The following is a 16,623-nucleotide window of genomic DNA, read 5'->3' as shown; positions in this document are numbered from 1 at the left end:
GGCTCGGCCACAGCTCTCCCTCCTGGATGACAGCCCCATGCAAGCCTTTCTCCCTCTCCAGTGCATTCTGTCCTCTTTAGCCAGAATGAGGTTTTTTGGTTTTTTGGTTTTTTTTCCTTCTTCTTCTTCTTTTAGAGATGGGGTCTTGCAATGTTGCCTAGGCTGGCCTCAAACCCCTGACTCAAGCAACCCTCCCGCCTCAACCGCTGAAGCTGGGACTACAGGTGCATGCCATCACAGTCTAGAGCAATCTTTCCAAAGCGCAACTCTGATCGCCTCTGCTGGTCATGTTTGTGGGCGGATGGAGGAACGCCGGTCAGGTGGTCACTGGCGCACGTCTGGAAGTCAGACCTACAGCTCTGAACCCTGCCTGCTACAAGACACGCAAGCCGTACTGTGGTGGGACATAGTGAAATCACAGAAAAGCCGTGCGGACCGCTCTGCTCATAAACCATCTCCCTACAAATTTAGGAGTGACACGAAGCGTCTCAACGCCCAATCGAGGTCAGCGGTGGCCTCACACAGGTACCGGCTGGCTGCGGGCCCGCCGGGGTGACGGAAGGAGACCGCGCCCCTGGCCCTGCGCTTTCCTTCCGGGTGCGGCCCCGCGACCCCGCGACTTCGCGCAGCTCCCGCCGCGCCCGCTAGGGGGCGCGACCTCCCCAGGAGACGCAGAGCCCCGCGACCGCCCCGCGCCCGGCCGCGGGCGTTCAGGGCCCTGGGCGTTAGACGGGCGCAGCCCCTCCACCGGGAATCCAGCCGGGTCGCCTTTCGAGCTGCACGGTGGTGCGGGGAGGGGCAGGCGTCCCCTGCAGAGCGCGCAGACCCGGCCGGGCCACGGAGGACCGAGCGGCGCTGACAAACCGCAGATCTCACCGACTCGCGCGCGAGCCTGGCGGCGGCTTCACGCACAGCACGCGTGCCGCATGTTCGCAGGGTAAAGGCGTTTATTGGTGGGAGCAGAGACGTGGTGCACAGCAGGTGACACGGGCCTCCCGTGGGTGGGCGCGAGGTTAAAGGGAAACGCCTCGGGATGGCTGGAGTTGATCTGGGGAACCGAGGCACAGATGGATCTGTGAAGCCGTCAGAGGAACTGGGTTCTCTTCCCTCGAAGGGTGGTGTCCAGGAGGGCAGCTCCTGCCTCTGGCAGTGGGAGGCTGTCCTGCACAAGCGGACTGCTGGCAGCTACTGTCAGTCATCCTTTGCCCAGGGGGCTAGGATGACCAGCCAGTTCCCGGCAAGTGAGGACAGGGGGAAGAGAAGCAGCTGCCTCAGGAACCACGATGACCCCCCCCAGACAGCTCTGCAGCTGGCTTCCCTTCCAGACCAGTGCTGTGCATCACCGCAGCCACCAGCCACAGGTGCCCTCCTGGGCTTGGAATGTGGCTAGTGCAACCTAGGAACTGAAATCTAAATTTTAATTTTAATTGATCGGAACTTTAAAATAGATACTGAATTCAGTTACTGGACAACTTTTAAGTATATCTGGAACAATTCAAGGATGTGAATATTCTTTTCCTTTGCTTTTTTTAAAGAGACAAGGTCTCCCTCTGCTGCCCAGGCTGGAGTGCATTAGCACAATCACTGCTCACTGCAGCCTTGAACTCCTGGGCTCCAGCGATCCTCCCCCCTCTGCATCCCCCAGTAGCTAAGACTACAGGCACGCCCAGCTTGAGGATCTGAATATCCTTATAGCTGTAAGTTTAATAAAATCTAAGTATAGATCAAGTTTTTCTGATGGAAATTTAATATCTGAATGGGGCTGTGAGTGTAAGGTCCTCAAATGATTCAAAGATTTAGCAAAATAATGTAAAATGTCTCACTAATAATTAACAGTTGAAATATTTCAGATATTTGGGGCTAAAGAAAATATATTATTAAAATTAATCTCACCTGTTTCTTTCTTTCTTTCTTTTTTTTTTTTTTTTTTTTTTTTTTGAGACAGAGTCTCACTTTGTTGCCCAGGCTAGAGTGAGTGCCGTGGCGTCAGCTTAGTTCACAGCAACCTCAGACTCCTGGGCTCAAGCAATCCTTCTGCCTCAGCCTCCCAAGTAGCTGGGACTACAGGCATGCGCCACTATGCCCGGCTAATTTTTTCCATATATATCAGTTGGCCAATTTCTTTGTATTTATAGTAGAGACGGGGTCTCGCTCTTGCTCAGGCTGGTTTCGAACTCCTGACCTCAAGCAATCCGCCCGCCTCGGCCTCCCGTAGTGCTAGGATTACAGGCATGAGCCACCATGCCTGGCCATCACCTGTTTCTTTTTTCCTAATGTAGTTACTAGAAAATATAAAGCTACTCATGTTAGATTTCTCTTAGGCAGGGCTGGTTTAGACCCTTTTCCAGGCCTGATTCCTCTGCCATCCCCTTCAGGCCTGGCCCTTTGGTCTAGCTCCAAGGTCTTGCCTGCTTTTAGGCGATGCCACATTGCTGGGCCAGATTGTGTGTGTGTGTGTGGGGGGAGGCGGTGAGGAGGCTGAAGGTGAGCCCCACTCCTGTGGGGGAGCCAGGAGCTGGCAGTGGCTGTCCTGGCAGCAATGGGTTCCGGAGCAGGCGACATTCCTGGGACTATAGGTGGTCAGGGTGAGGTTAGCCTGGGGTTAGGGCAATGATCAGAGGCAACTGCCTGCTCTGAGAAGGCCTCTTTAACCCGTCAGGAAACAAAGGAACTCAGTGCTTCAAGACACTCCGTTTTTGCAACCAGGACTCAAAAGTGGGCTCAGTCACAGGACTAAACTCAGTGTCTAATTACTCCAACTAGACGCAGAGTAAGACAGCAACAAGCCCTACTGAGGGTCTCTGGATTTCACTGGTCAAGAACAGGCAGTCTTGGGTCTGCATTTGTGGCAGAAGCACCAGCTGGGGCTGGGGAGCCCAGGGAGAAAGCCAGACAGGGTTCTTGTCCTTGCCAAAGCCACAGTCCCACACTGGTCTCAGCGCCCAGCCCCACTTTGGACCTGAGCTACCCCACACTCTGGTCCCTCCCATTCTTCACAGTGGGATTTCTGGCACATACCCTGTGAACCATGGCATGGCCTGGTGGGGTAGCCTCTGCCTCTGCTCCCAATTAGGCAGCCCCAAATATAAGGAAACCAGAGCCTTTGGCTCAGGCTAAAGGCACATGAAGGGTCCATGTAGCATCCTGGTCATCCACCCTGCCTTGTACCCCATTTCTCCCTCAACTCCAAGGTTACACAAATGGCAGGCTGCCCAGGCCAAATTCCTTGTCTGTCCCAATCCTTGATCCACTAACGCACAAAACCAGGTCAGAAGGGCTTATGCAACCCTTGGATGCAAACAGCCAACCTCTGACATTTGCTCACTGTGCTGTGTTTGCCATGCAAACATGACAAAGTCCAGGCCTCCTCACTGCAGGGAACACCCTGCAGCTTCTCCCCTCTACATTTTAAAGTATGGACTACTTCCAAGTTCACCTGGTTGCCATTAACCTTCCCTAGCGAGGTTTCGCCCTTGGTTCTCTGCCAGGTAAGAGGGGTTCATTTAGATCAAAGGTTTGGGGCCTCAGCTCTGGCTCCTGTGCAGGTTTGCCTTAGTTTTTGGTTTGACATCCAAGGGACTCCTCCTGTGCAGCAAGTTTTGGAGACAAATACTTTGAGAGGAGAAAAAAATGTGATATGGATGGTACAAAGGGTTCTCTGAGACTCAGTTAAGGCCGTTTGAGCTCTGGTCAGACATGAGTGCGTATGCATGTGCACAACATGCTCGTGCACTATTGTATACCAAGCTGAATGCTATCTTTTAAAATTTAATCTTTTAAAATATTTGCTTATGTTTCCTAGTTACATGATTTTTAATCTTGGCTGGTAGAGCTGTGGAGATGTCACCCAGGGCAGAGGCTTAGAGACTTTCAGGTCACTATTCCAGAGGCTTCTACCCTCGACCCAGATTCCCTGCTCCCAAGGGCTGCTGCAAGGAATACCTTATGAGAATGAAAGGCAGCCAGGGGCAGTGGCTCATGCCTTTAATCCTAGCACTCCGGGAGGCCAAGGTGGGAGGATCGCTGCAGGCCAGGAGTTCAAGACCAGCATGAGCAAGAATGAGACTCCCATTTCCACTAAAAATAGAAAAATTAGCCGAGTGTGATGATGCCCACTATAGTCCGAGCTACTCGGGAGGCTGAGGCAGGGGGTTGCTTGAGCCCAGGAGTCTGAGGTTGCTGTGAGCTATGATGAGGGCAACATCGCTCTAGCCAGGGCAACAGAGCGAAACTCTGTCTCAACAACAAAAACAACATCAAAAATCTTGACCAAAATTAATGTTGACATTAAAAAAAAAAAGAGACAGAAAGAATAGAGGGGAAGAGCCCTTCTGTTTTTGACAAGATACCAGTGAGGTTCTGCTTGGTTTTATTAGACACAAAGAACTATTAATTCAAGTCAGAAGCGGCACAACCACTGCTGTATTAGGAAGATGAGTGCTCGAGAGCCCAGATCTGACCCTGCTGGAGGCCCGTTGCTGATGGCTCCTTGGACCACTGACCTAATCCAGGGTCTCCTCCCTCACACAGGCCCACCCCAACCTTTGAGCCTTCTTGACGTCCTTCAGAGAAGAATTCTGGCACCTAACTCTGTTAGCCAGGAAACAGCAGAGTGTGTCCCTACAGGCATGGTGCCTGTGGCAGCCACATCTCAAGAAAGCTGCGACGAGCTCAGCCCTGTTTTGTCAGTTGGGAGGCAGAACCCATTTCAGTAAACAAAGATCTTCTAACTATTCATAGGAAATACCGAAGGCAATGAAAACGCAATGTGTAAAGCTAACCCTTTAGACCAGAGGCTGCAAACTCAAAAGCCCACCTGGGCCAGCACCAGGCAGGTGTCCTCTAGGAGTGAAGGGCAGTAGGGGATGGGATGCGTGGGCACGGGGAGAGAGGGACTAAGGTGGAGGCGGTGGGAAAATGCTGCAAACTGGAGCCACCACTATGCCCCATCCTCCACCCAGAAAACTCAGTTTCTTAATGTGCAATCTCCCAAGTTTCAAATATTGGCAACAGATACAGAGGTTTTTAAACCTTATAACTTCTGCCTTAGACAAATTTCTAAATTAAAAAAAGGTCGCTCCCCCCACCAAATAATAAAACTTTAACCCAATTATTACAAAGAAATTAATAAAGAAATATAAAAATATAGCAGCTTCAAAAATACATGTCTCCCCATTTTTTAAAACAAAATCAATAAAATCAGTGAGTCAAAATTCATTGAGTTCACTCTTGTGTAGAAGGAGGGTCAATCTATTGCATTATTATTATTTTAATTTTAGAGATGGGGTCTCAATATGTTGCCCAGGCTGGATCGCAGTGACTGCTCACAGGTGTGTGACCATAGCTCACTGTAACCTTGAACTCCTGCATTCAGGTGATCCTCCTGCCTCAGCCTCCCAAGTAGTGGGGACTACAGGTTGGAGTCACCACACCTGGCAGCCCTGCAATAAAATGATGCCTGCTGCGAACCAACCCCACATGTGAGGATGTTGTCATCCTGCTCATCCTCACACTGTCCCTGTGGGGCTCAGATAGGATTAGGCTCCCTAGGATGGAGAAGAAACCGAGGCACCGAGCAAGGAGGGCCCCTCCTTAAAATCATAGAGCCCCTCAGCCAAAGAAACGTTCACACTGCACAAGTTGGCACTATCACACAGACAGCTGAAGTAACCAAAGTTATGCAGCACTTCACAGGGCACCGAGCAAATAGTGACCACAACTGAGTGTCTGCTGAGCGAGTCACGCGGGAGGGAATGAATGTAGCCTCTTCCCTCAGACAGTGCTTCCCGCTAGGAAAATCAGGAGCTGCTCTTGCCAGCCCAAAGACTCTGGACTTGCCCAGGGGCAGCGAAGAAGACAAGGGAGGTAACGCAGAGCCTCCTCTGTGAGTGGCAGACGGCCTTCCCGGCTCCACAAGAACACCATCGACCCTCTCGGGCTCACTGACACAGAGGAAAGGATTCAAGAATCTCTGGGCCGTGTCTGCTTTGACCTTGGGCTAGGACCTGGGACCTAGAGCAAGTCCTGCACCCAAGCATGCCATGCCCCTAGCTTTCCTTCTGTGTGGTGCCATGGGCAGTTCCCAACATTCTTATCCTCAAAGGGCTTGGCACAGAAAGTCAGTGTCAACATGAGAAAGAGAAAGGCTCTTTCTTCTCTCAGGTGTGCATGGCTACTCCTGTCCTGGCCCTGCACCGCACGGACTGTCTTGGCCCTGCCCTGACAGGCCCCCAAGGCAACAGTGTGGTCCCTCTTTATTCTGGCTGGCGCCAGGAGCCAAGGTCCCAGAAAACCCGACCCTCTCTGCTCTGGGGGACTCTGACAGGGAGAAGGGATTGGCTCATCCAGAGTTTCTCAAAGGGGTGATGATTGGCATTTTGAGTAGACCAGGTCTTTGCTAGGAGGCTGTCCTGCACCCTGTAGGACACCCGCTAAATTCTAGGGGTTCCATAGTCACAGTGACCCCCCCACAACACACACACACACACACACACACACACACACGTTTCCAGTGCTGCTTGCAGGGGCAGCTGCACCCGCTGGAAAGCCACTGGGCTGGTAGCCCCCTCGTGTACTTGGGAAACAGAAGCCCCAGGGACTGAGTGACATGTCCAAGGCCATGCCTCAGATCTGCTGACTCCTGGTCCGCAGTTCTTTCCAGCTGGGCTCTAAGCAACGGATGCTCATGCATGTGCCGGGAGCACTGCACACACCATGGGGTAGCACAGCACTGCAGAGCCTCAGAGGAGAGAGCCGGCTGTCCCCACGGCTCAGAGAAACCAAGGCCCAGAGAGACAGAGTAAGCTCCCTGTGATCAGTTAGCAAATGCCAAGTGGGGAGCAGGTTCCCAGGGGATACATCTTCCTAGGTGCAGCTTGTCTTAGTAAGTCCCGCCGTCTAGCTGGTGACTGTGAATGTGGCAGCCCCCCTGCAGGAGGGTCTATGTAGTTACCACCAGCTGAGGCCACCATGGAGACACGGGGGCCCAGACAGCAGGAGGCAGGCCCCAGTCTGTAGTCAGAGCCAGGACAGCCCAAGGCAAGGGTCCAGCCTTCATCTGGAGTCCCCAGCGGGCTCAGCGGGAGCGCGGAGGACTGCATGCCCGGCTTCCCAGGTCCTCGCAGTCTCCGTTGGGAAACACAGCTGTGAGCGCAAGCTCCTCTCCAGGCTCCGGGAGGTTACCTGGAACACAGGAGAGGGAATCGCCCCATCAGACACCAACGTTTGAGTGAGCAAGCTAGGAACGAATGGGAGGAAGTTGGTCCCAGTGAGTATCTACTTAAAAAACAAAACAAGATACATAGTGAAAACCTTAAAAACGTACATACCCTTGACCCAGCAATTCCACTCCTAGGATTTTATCCTAAGGAAATAATTAGGAGTAATTAGTGGAACTGCTGCAGCCAACTCGCCACCAGCCTAGGCAGCAGTGAGGACGGCCAGCAGAGGGAAGGGAAGACCCTGCCTCCGTGGTGGGGTCACCGAGCCCTGCCTCTGCACCAAGCAACTTGGAAGCCGCCTCCCCCTCTGGCCTGTGCTAGGCGACAGGACGACTCCCCTCACTGCTTTCCCCTCACCGCTTTCGCTAGCTTGAGTCATGGTTTCTTACCTGCGGCTGAACGCACCGGAACTGATTAACGTCCAGATGGGACTGTTGAGTAGCGTGGCTCACACTATAGTGGGATTCAGGGACTAAAAATGGTGTCTAAAGCTCTGTAGACCTAAACACCCACACGCACTCACACTAATGAGACAAGTACAACTGGGAAAATCAGAATAAAACCTGTGGACGTATCGGTGTCAGTATCCTGGCTGTGATACTGCACTACAGTTGTGCAAGATGTTACCACGGGGGAAACTGGGCAAAGTGTGCACGGGATCTCTCTGTATGATCTCTTACAACTGCGTGTTAATTTGCAATCTCCCCAAAAATAAAAGATAAAAGATATATAAATAACATGATTATTGCCATGGAAAGACAGTCACAATATTACAGATGAAGAAACTAGATTCCAAAACGGTGTGTACAGTCCATGCATGGCGTAATGATGTCTTGGTCAACGACGACCATGTGCATATGAGGATGGTGGTCCCATAAGATTATAAGGGAGCTGAAATATTCCCATCGCTTAGTGACCTCATGGCTGTCCTGACGTCATTGCACAGCACACTGCTCACGCGTTCGTGGTGACGCTGGTTTGAACAAACCTACTGTATACTACCAGTCATCTAAAAGCACATGCAATCGTATACAGTACATATTACTTGATAAAGGTAATCAACAACTATGTCACTGGTTTATGTATTTACTATACTTAAATTGTTACTTTCATTGTTACTTTAGAGTGTACTCCTACTTATTAAAAAACAAACAGAAAACAACAACAACTGTATAACGGCCTCAGGCAGGTCCTCCAGGAAGCACTGGAGAAGAAGGCACTGATGCAGCAGGTGACAGCTCCAGGCATGCTGTGGCCCCCGAAGGCCTTCGAATGGGACACAACGTGGAGGTGAGACAGCAGCACTGGCGACGCTGACCCTGTGCAGGCCAAGGCCGATGGGTTTGTGCCTTAGTTTTTAGCAACAGAATTTAAAACATAAAAAGTAAAATAGAAAAAAGCTTATAAAGATATAAAGAAAATATTTTTGTACAGTCGGATACTGTGTTTGTGTTTTAAGATAAGCGTTATTACAAGAGTCAAGAAGTGTTTAAAAAATTTAAAAGTTCATAAAGCAAAAAATCTTACAGTAAGCCAAGGTTAATTTATTACTGAAGAAAGAAAAATATTTTGTATAAACGTGGTACAGCCTAAGTGTACAGTGTTTAGGAAGTCCACAGCAGTGTGCAGCGACGTCCTGGGCCTTCACACTCACTCACCACTCACTCACTGACTCACCCAGACCAGCTTCCAGTCATGCAAGCTCCATTCATGGCAAATGCCCTATACAGGTGTACCCTTTTTCCTTTTTAATCTTTTATACCCTTTTTATTGTGCCCTTTCTGTGCTTAGATGCATAAATACCATTGTGTTACAACTGTCCATAGTATTCAGTACAGTAAACGCTGTACAGGTGTGTAGCCTAGGAGCAATAGGCTGTATCACACAGCCCGGGTGTATAGTAGGCTATACCACCTAGGTTTGTGTTAAGTACATTCTATGATGTTTGGGCAACCACGAAACTGCCTAACGATGCATTTCCCAGAATGTGTCCTTGTTGTTAAACAACCCATAACTGTAGTTAGTGTCACTCTAAGTCAATATTTTCATCCAACAATGTAGTAATGAGTTAATTTGCGACTACTTGAATGCAATAGTTCAGAACTGCATAGAGTTTATTTAAATTTCAATATTATTGAAGGTAAGTGAAAGGAAGCTTCAGAACCTAAATGCTCCTGAGCAACCCCCAGTCCTGCAAGCTCTAGTCATGGAAAGTGCCCTATATAGGTATACTATTTTTATCTTTTTTTTTTTTCTTTTTCTTTTTGAGACAGAGTCTCACTAGAGTGCAGTGTCGAGATCATAGCTCATTGTAACATCAATCTCCTGTGCTCACATGATCCTTCTGTCTCAGCCTCCTGAGTAGCTGGGACTACGGGTGCACACCACCACACCCAGCTAATTTTTTCTATTTTTAGTAGAGACAGGGTCTAGCTCTTGCCCAGGCTGGTCTCGAACTCCTGACCTCAAGGGATCCTCCCACCTTGGGCTCCCAGAGTGCTAGGATTACAGGAATGAGCCACCGTACCTGGCCTATTTTTATCTTTTATACTGTATTTATACTGTACCTTTTCTATGTTTAGATACACAAATACTTCTCATTATGTTTCAATTGTATTCAATACAGTAACATGCTGTACAGGTTGATAGCTTAGGACCAATAGGTTATACTATACAGCCTAGGTCTGTAGTAGTACCATCGAGGTTTGTGTAAGTATACTATGTGATGTTTGCACAATGATGAAATTGCCTAGTGATACATTTCTCAGAACGTGTCCCTGTTATTAAGCAACACAAGGCTACATATGTATGTATTAATAAGTATACTGTAAAATATATATTGTCTATCCACAAATTCCATTTGCATTTTAATACATTCACTTCCACATGAGATTTGTTATATACCACAGAGAGGGAAGTTCTCCCAGATTTATATAAAATTGCTAATTATTCTTTTGCCTTATTTTTTTCCCCTTTAGTTTCCAGATAAATCCAAAATGATGATGGAGAGGCTGAAGTTAATATTTTTGCAATTAAACAGTTCAAATTCTGCTACATTTTAAGATTATATATTATATAAAAGTGACTTTATTAAAATGTAAATAGCACAAAAGAAAGAGAGAGAGGGAGAGATACATGGGTAAATAGAATGGTCTTACCCCAAAATACTGATTATAGTCACCTCTGACGGATGGAATTCAGTGAATGCTTTTTCATGTTTGTTTTCTGTTTTGTGTATCTTCTGAACTTTCAGCTGTGATCGGCAGAATTCTAAGATACCTCCCAAGATTCCAGCCCCTTAAGTGTAGGGAGCCTGTGTTGAGCCCTCCTTCCAAGTGTTGGCAGGCCCGGGGAATATGATGGCTTAGCCACTCTGTTGACTGGGGCACCTCCTATGACAAAGGTGACAGCTAGTGACTCCCTCTATTACTTTATGTTATGTGAGACTCCCTCCAGGCCAACTGGAGAGGGAGATTCTCCTGCTGACTGGAGCAGGAGCTGCTGTAGGAGGGCTTGGGAGAGCACGGAATGGCAGGGGACCCTCAGAGCTGACAGCAGCCCCAGCTGACAGCCAGCCAGAAGGCAGGGACCCAATCAATGCGTTTTTTTTTTTGTTTTTTTTTTGAGACAGAGTCTCATTTTTGTTGTCCAGGCTAGAGTGAGTGCCGTGGCGTCAGCCTAGCTCACAGCAACCTCAAACTCCTGGGCTCAAGCGATCCTTCTGCCTCAGCCTCCCGAGTAGCTGGGACTACAGGCATGTGCCACCATGCCCGGCTAATTTTTTTTTTATATATATATCAGTTGGCCAATTAATTTCTTTCTGTTTATAGTAGAGACAGGGTCTCGCTCTTGCTCAGGCTGGTTTTGAACTCCTGACCTTGAGCAATCCGCCCGCCTCGGCCTCCCAAGAGCTAGGATTACAGGCGTGAGCCACAGCGCCCGGCCGCAATCAATGCGTTTTAAGCCACTAAGTTTAAGCCACTAATTTGTTACACAGCAATGAAGACTGCTACATCAACTGATACATCATTTTGTTTTTAAAATAAGAGACGCAATACAAATTTATTTTAAACCACTGTCCACTGTTTATGTGACAAAGCTATCCTTTCCAGTGTGCCTTGGGGTGGGGTGGGTTCATGTCCATTCCCCGGACACAACCTGCTCCCCTGGGTACCACAGTCCCCCTCAGCCACAGTTTCACTTTCCCAAGTTTCAGTGACTCACAGCGCAGTACGAGATATTTTGAGAGAAATACTACATGTGCATAACTTTTATTATAGTACATTGTTATAACTGTTATATTTTGTTAGTTATTGTTGTTAATCTCATCCTGTGCCCAATTTATAAATTAAATTTTATCATAGGTGTGTATATATAGGAAAGAATATAGTGTATACATAGGGTTTGGGGCTCTCTGTGGTTTCAGGCATCCACAGGGGGTCTTGGAAACATTCCCTTCCAATGGGGGGATATACCACGCTTCTCACCTTCCTCATGGTCCCTTCGCCTTCTCCCTCACCTCCCTGTGGTGGCCTGACGGTTCCACCCTGGAAGTGAGTTCCTTCCTCTCCATTCCCACCGCCCCGGCTGCCAGGCTGGGCTCTGCCTCTGCTGTCTCCCTGCGCGGACAGCCCTGCCAGGTCCCCAAGCACCCCCACTCTCCCTGCTCAGAAATCGCCAGAGGCGCTCTCCTCCTGAAGGACTCATGTCCAGGGCCCTGATTTGGTCCCAACTCTTCTCTTCAGCCTTGACCCTCACTGGTCTCCTTTTGCACCTCACCTCCAGCCACTCTTGACGGCGGTGCGGTTTCTGAGCATGACATCGCGCTGTCACGCCTTTGTTCAGGGTGCTCCAAAGCTTCCTACTCCTGCCTACGAAAATCCCTCCATCCCCAGCTCAAATGTCACTTGCTCCACGATACTCCCTGAATCCTCAGGGGAGACCTAGTGTGTCTGCCCCCCGGCCCCCACTGTGCATGTTGGGACACCTGCACTGCAGCCCTCACCGCACTGCTTCATTAGGGGGAGGCTCCTGGGGAAACAGCCCGGACCGACCAAGCCCATGTGCCCACTGCCTGGCATGTGGCACCTCGCATTGCTCACACCCCCACCCAGCACATGGCAAGTGCTCCATGGATGTTGGTCTGCTCTGTCCCGAAGGTCCCCATGTCCATGTGACCACTCCCGTAATCCCATACACCCGGCCCTCAAGCTGCAGGAAGTCAGAGGTGAAGCACTCACCCTGAGCTGGGCTGCTGGAGGCAGCAACATCCCGGTCCTTCCTCCGGCTCCAGGGACCCCAGGAAAAGCAGGCCAGCAGTCCTGGAAGGCCCGGTGCTTCCGCTAGAAAGGACACAAAACCCAGAGGCAGAAGGTCAAATGGTTCCTGCTTCACAAAACAGATTTTGTTTAGCAAACCAAGAGCCTCAACTGTCAACTGCCCTAGTTTCAACTGTCTGATTAAAAAAACAAAGATTCTGATTTTCGAAAGTGGGTGGGTTTTTGTACTTACTAAAAAATGATTGCTTTATTTAAGTCAGGGGTCCTCAAACTTTTTAAATAGGGCCAGTTCACGGTCCCTCAAACCGTTGGAGGGCTGGACTATAGTTTAAAAAAAACTATGAACAAATTCCTATGCACAGTGCACATATCTTATTTTGAAGTAAAAAAACAAATAGGCAAAAACACCCACATGTGGCCTGTGGGCCGTAGTGTGAGGACGCCTGACCTAAGTTTTCTCATTTCATCCTCACAAAGCCCTGTGATGTAGGTACCATGTTGGGGAAACTACAGTAACACAAATAACATGAAATTAATTACAATGTCATAACACCAAAGAAAAGACTCAAGGAGCTGTACTTTCCCTCTGATTTTTAGTTAAAACTATTCCTTAAAAGGAATAGATTTAATTTTTTTGACAATAACATAAAGTCACCAGGAACTAAGTTAAAAACAAAAAAAGACTCCAGGCAGCCAAAAACAAGGAAAATCCTTGTTCATAATCTTTACTCAGGGTCTGTTTACTTTTTTTCTCCCAAAAATTTAGGGGGTGTAAGTGTTTTTTGTTAGTTGAATTGCATCATGCTGATGTCAGGGCTTTCAGTGTACCTGTCCCCAGAATAGTGTACATTGTACCTGACAGATAAATCTATTTACCCTTCATTTGCACTGTCCAGTTCTAACAAGACTGGATCCTTAGTATTTCAGCCCAAGGCAGCTGGATTAGGCAACATAAACTGGGCCTAAGGGCACTGCCAAAAGGCAAGCAATCTAAAAGAATAAGAATTATCACTGGGCAGTGAGGAAAGAGATCAGAAAACTTTTAAAAACCAGACACAACTGCTAGCAAAACCTTAGTGACAAATCCATTTGGCGTGGGGGTAATAGCATTGCCCATTGCGAAAGCTACAGAAGAAATTGGTGACCAGTGAGTTATAATTATGCTCATGGCCTTTAGTCATTAATGAAGGTTTTAGTTTGTTCAGTGTTTTCATGAAAGTAGGAAAGAGTTTAATACAGTAGAGAAAAACACCCTTGCAAAGTGCTAAGATTTCAAAAGTGTTAGTGTTTGTTTAAAAGGAAGCAAGGATTCATTCACCCATTCTGCATTCCAGGCAGGGTGTCAGGAAACGGGGGAATGCAATCGTGGTTAAACTCACAAGTGACAAAATCATGTGGTAAGAGCTTAAGGAGCAGCAGGGCAAAGGGTTCTCAGGTTTCATTAGCAAACTAGAGCTGGGAGGGTCAGGGAAGCCTTCCTGGAGGAAGAAGTCCAAGCAAGATGGGACTGGCCAGGTGAAGAGGAGTGGAGAAAAGGCTTTTCAGGCTCAGGCAACAGCTGGGCAGTGCAAGCCAGGCTCTGGGGAACTGAAAGTTGTTTCCTGGGAATGGGGACTAAAGGCTAAGAGACTTTGGGGCACCAGCTCATTAAGGTGCAGAAAATTTGAGAATTCCTTTCTTTGGGGGAAAGGGGGGTACCTGCAGGTCAGTGAAGGGGCAGGCACTGCAATCTGCAATCTGAACACCAATCCAGCTCAGGGCATTTCCCTGGTCTTTCTCTTCCAGGATGCAGGGCATTGAATTTAAAATTTATCCTAGGGGGGAGGAGGGGAGGGGTACATACAACCACAACGAGTAAGATGTGCAACGTTTGGGGGACGGACACGCTTGAAGCTCTTACTTGAGGGGGCAGGAGGGCATGGGCAATATAAGTAACCTTAACACCTGTACCCCCATAATACGCTAAAATAAAAATAAAATAAAATAAAATTTATCCTCACAGCTTCAACGAAAAATGGCTTCCCCCCAGAGAGGGAGGAAGGTTAGGGCAGGCTCTGCAGCTGACCGGCTCAGGCAGGCCAGGCTGGCAGGTGCAAGTATGACACCGGTAACTTCACAGGTCTCCTGGCTGGGAAAGACCCCCCTTCCCCCCATGTCTGGCTTCTCCCAGTTGCTGGCTTACACACTGATACTGGGAGGCACCACACAGCCACCGTTTGCATTAACTCCTTAACAGCCACGGCTGCAGGGCTTGGAGGGCTGCCCAACTGGGCGGGCAGAGGGAGCTGGGGAGCGCAAAGATCTCCCAGTTTTGCCAGATCCAGCTAAACCGAATGTGCATGTTTTAATCCTAGAACACTGGAGGGTTCCTGTAAAAGCTTGTGTTCCAGGATGGAGGAGATTCCGACTTTTCTGCTGACGGCTGCAGTCACAGGGATGGGAAAAGACACTCACTCCCCTCTCCACCTTTTAGGAGACTGAGGAGGGAAAAGGTGGCCTCAACAGACCCGGGGCAGGCAGGAGGCGCAGCAGTGGGTGCACACCTGGCGGGCGGCCAGGAAGCACGAGAACATTTTGTGTAGTCAGTCCCGCGCACCTCCCCCACGCCGCCAAGTCCCCGGCACCTATTACCTATTCCTGGCGTTCTTCCTCTGACCCGGCGGACACTGAGCCTACCTGGCGCTGAGGTCGCCCCTCCTATAGATCCCGACGCATCCCCAGCTGCGCGGCGCCCTAGAATCTAGCTCCTGGCACCGCCAACCTCACTAGTCCCAGTTCTGCCATCCGCCCGCCTTGAACTTTCGCATCCTAGGTCTTTCCCATTTCTTCTCCGTTTCCCCTCCCTACCCGCTGCCCACACCAACCCTTCTCTCTACCCGGCCTCCGGCTAGTCCCCTCGGCCTTCCCAGGCCCTGTAGACATCTCCCGTGCACTCCGGATCCTCCCGCGACAGGCTCGACTCCTAGCCCAGAGCCCGCTCTCCACCGCTAGGCACCTCCCGCTCTGGGCCTCAGTTTACCTCGGTGCTCAATGAGGTTGGGCAGCCTAAAGGGGTCCAGGTTGGGGGGCTTCCCCAGGCCGCCGCCCCCCTCGCCCGCCCCGCGCCCAGCCGGGCTCCGCTCACTCTCACCTGGTCGCCCGGGCCCGGCGGCTTGCAGGGCCCTGCAGGCGGCCGCCTGGACGGCCAGGCTGGAGGCCGGGCAGCCGGGGCAGTAGGCGGCCGCCTGCACCGGGCCCCCTGCCTGGCGGCCGAACACGGCGCGTAGCAGCGCCTCCAGCAGCCGCAGCCCCGGCGCCACCGCGTCCTCGGGCCCGGCCTCGGCCACCAGCACCCCGACCAGCGCCGCGCCGGCCCGCCGCCGGCCGCGCACGTCCCGCAGCATCTCCCGCAGGCGGCGCCGCGGCTCCCGGGCGGCCAGCGACGACGCGCGGCACAGCACGAAGACGAGCGGCGAGCGGATGGCGCGCGTCGCCGCCCCCGGCGCCCTCTGCGCCCCGCGCGCCGCCCCGGGCCCCGCGCCCTCGGCCGCCGCTCCGCCCGGCTTGGCCGCCGCCGGCTCGGGCGGGAACACGGCCCCGGCGAAGTCCCGCAGCAGCGCGCGGCTCTGCTCGCGCTCCCACAGCTCGCCCACCAGCAGCACCTGCCCGCGGCCGCCCGCCGCCTCCACCAGCGCCTGGAAGGGCGGCTCGGCCGGGCACGCGGGCCGCGCCGCCAGCGCCTCCAGCTCGCGCTCCATGCCGGCCGCCGCCGCCTCTGCGGCCCCGCGCCCGCCGCCTCCTCTCCGGCCGCGGCCCCGGTCGGCAGGACACGCCCCCAGGGCCGAGCCGGCCGGACCCCGGCCCGCGGGCTGCCGCTCTACATCGCCCTCCGCCCGCTCGTGGGGCGGGGTCTGGGAGGGCGGTTCTCCCGGAGCCCGCGGGAAACTGAGCGTCCCTCATTCATTCATTCATTCATTCATTCATTCATTCATTCATTCATTCATTCATGCACTCGTCCATCCATCCCGCAAATACTTAGTGAGCACCTAGTAGGTCCAGGCGCTGGACAGCCAAGGGTGGGGGAAGACAGATAATTATGCTGTGAACGAAGATACCCTCTGGAGGTAAGATGCCTTGAAACCTGG

General features: G+C 51.1%; 1 protein-coding gene across 1 annotated transcript; it reads right to left on the bottom strand.

The window, feature by feature from the left end:
* Nucleotides 1-929: 929 nt before the first annotated feature.
* Nucleotides 930-16,283, bottom strand: C8H2orf72 (chromosome 8 C2orf72 homolog). The gene is made up of 3 exons (XM_076006032.1): nucleotides 15,630-16,283; nucleotides 12,461-12,562; nucleotides 930-7,182 (listed from the first exon to the last, which is right to left on the bottom strand). The coding sequence occupies exons 1-3, from the start codon at nucleotides 16,234-16,236 to the stop codon at nucleotides 7,076-7,078; spliced, it is 816 nt and encodes a 271-aa protein (XP_075862147.1). The 5' UTR covers nucleotides 16,237-16,283; the 3' UTR covers nucleotides 930-7,075.
* Nucleotides 16,284-16,623: the final 340 nt, after the last annotated feature.

Source organism: Microcebus murinus, chromosome 8, assembly GCF_040939455.1.
Source record: "Microcebus murinus isolate Inina chromosome 8, M.murinus_Inina_mat1.0, whole genome shotgun sequence".
Classification (NCBI taxonomy): domain Eukaryota; kingdom Metazoa; phylum Chordata; class Mammalia; order Primates; family Cheirogaleidae; genus Microcebus; species Microcebus murinus.
This window is presented reverse-complemented; position numbering and strand designations above follow the sequence as displayed.

Excerpts from the sequence above, each read along its gene's own strand:
- C8H2orf72 (XM_076006032.1), bottom strand. The coding sequence starts at position 16,236 with ATGGAGCGCGAGCTGGAGGCGCTGGCGGCGCGGCCCGCGTGCCCGGCC. Across the intron at positions 12,563-15,629 it reads CGCCGGGCCCGGGCGACCAG|CGGAAGCACCGGGCCTTCCA; the intron begins GTGAGAGTGAGC and ends TGTCCTTTCTAG. Across the intron at positions 7,183-12,460 it reads CTCCAGCAGCCCAGCTCAGG|GTAACCTCCCGGAGCCTGGA; the intron begins GTGAGTGCTTCA and ends CCTGTGTTCCAG.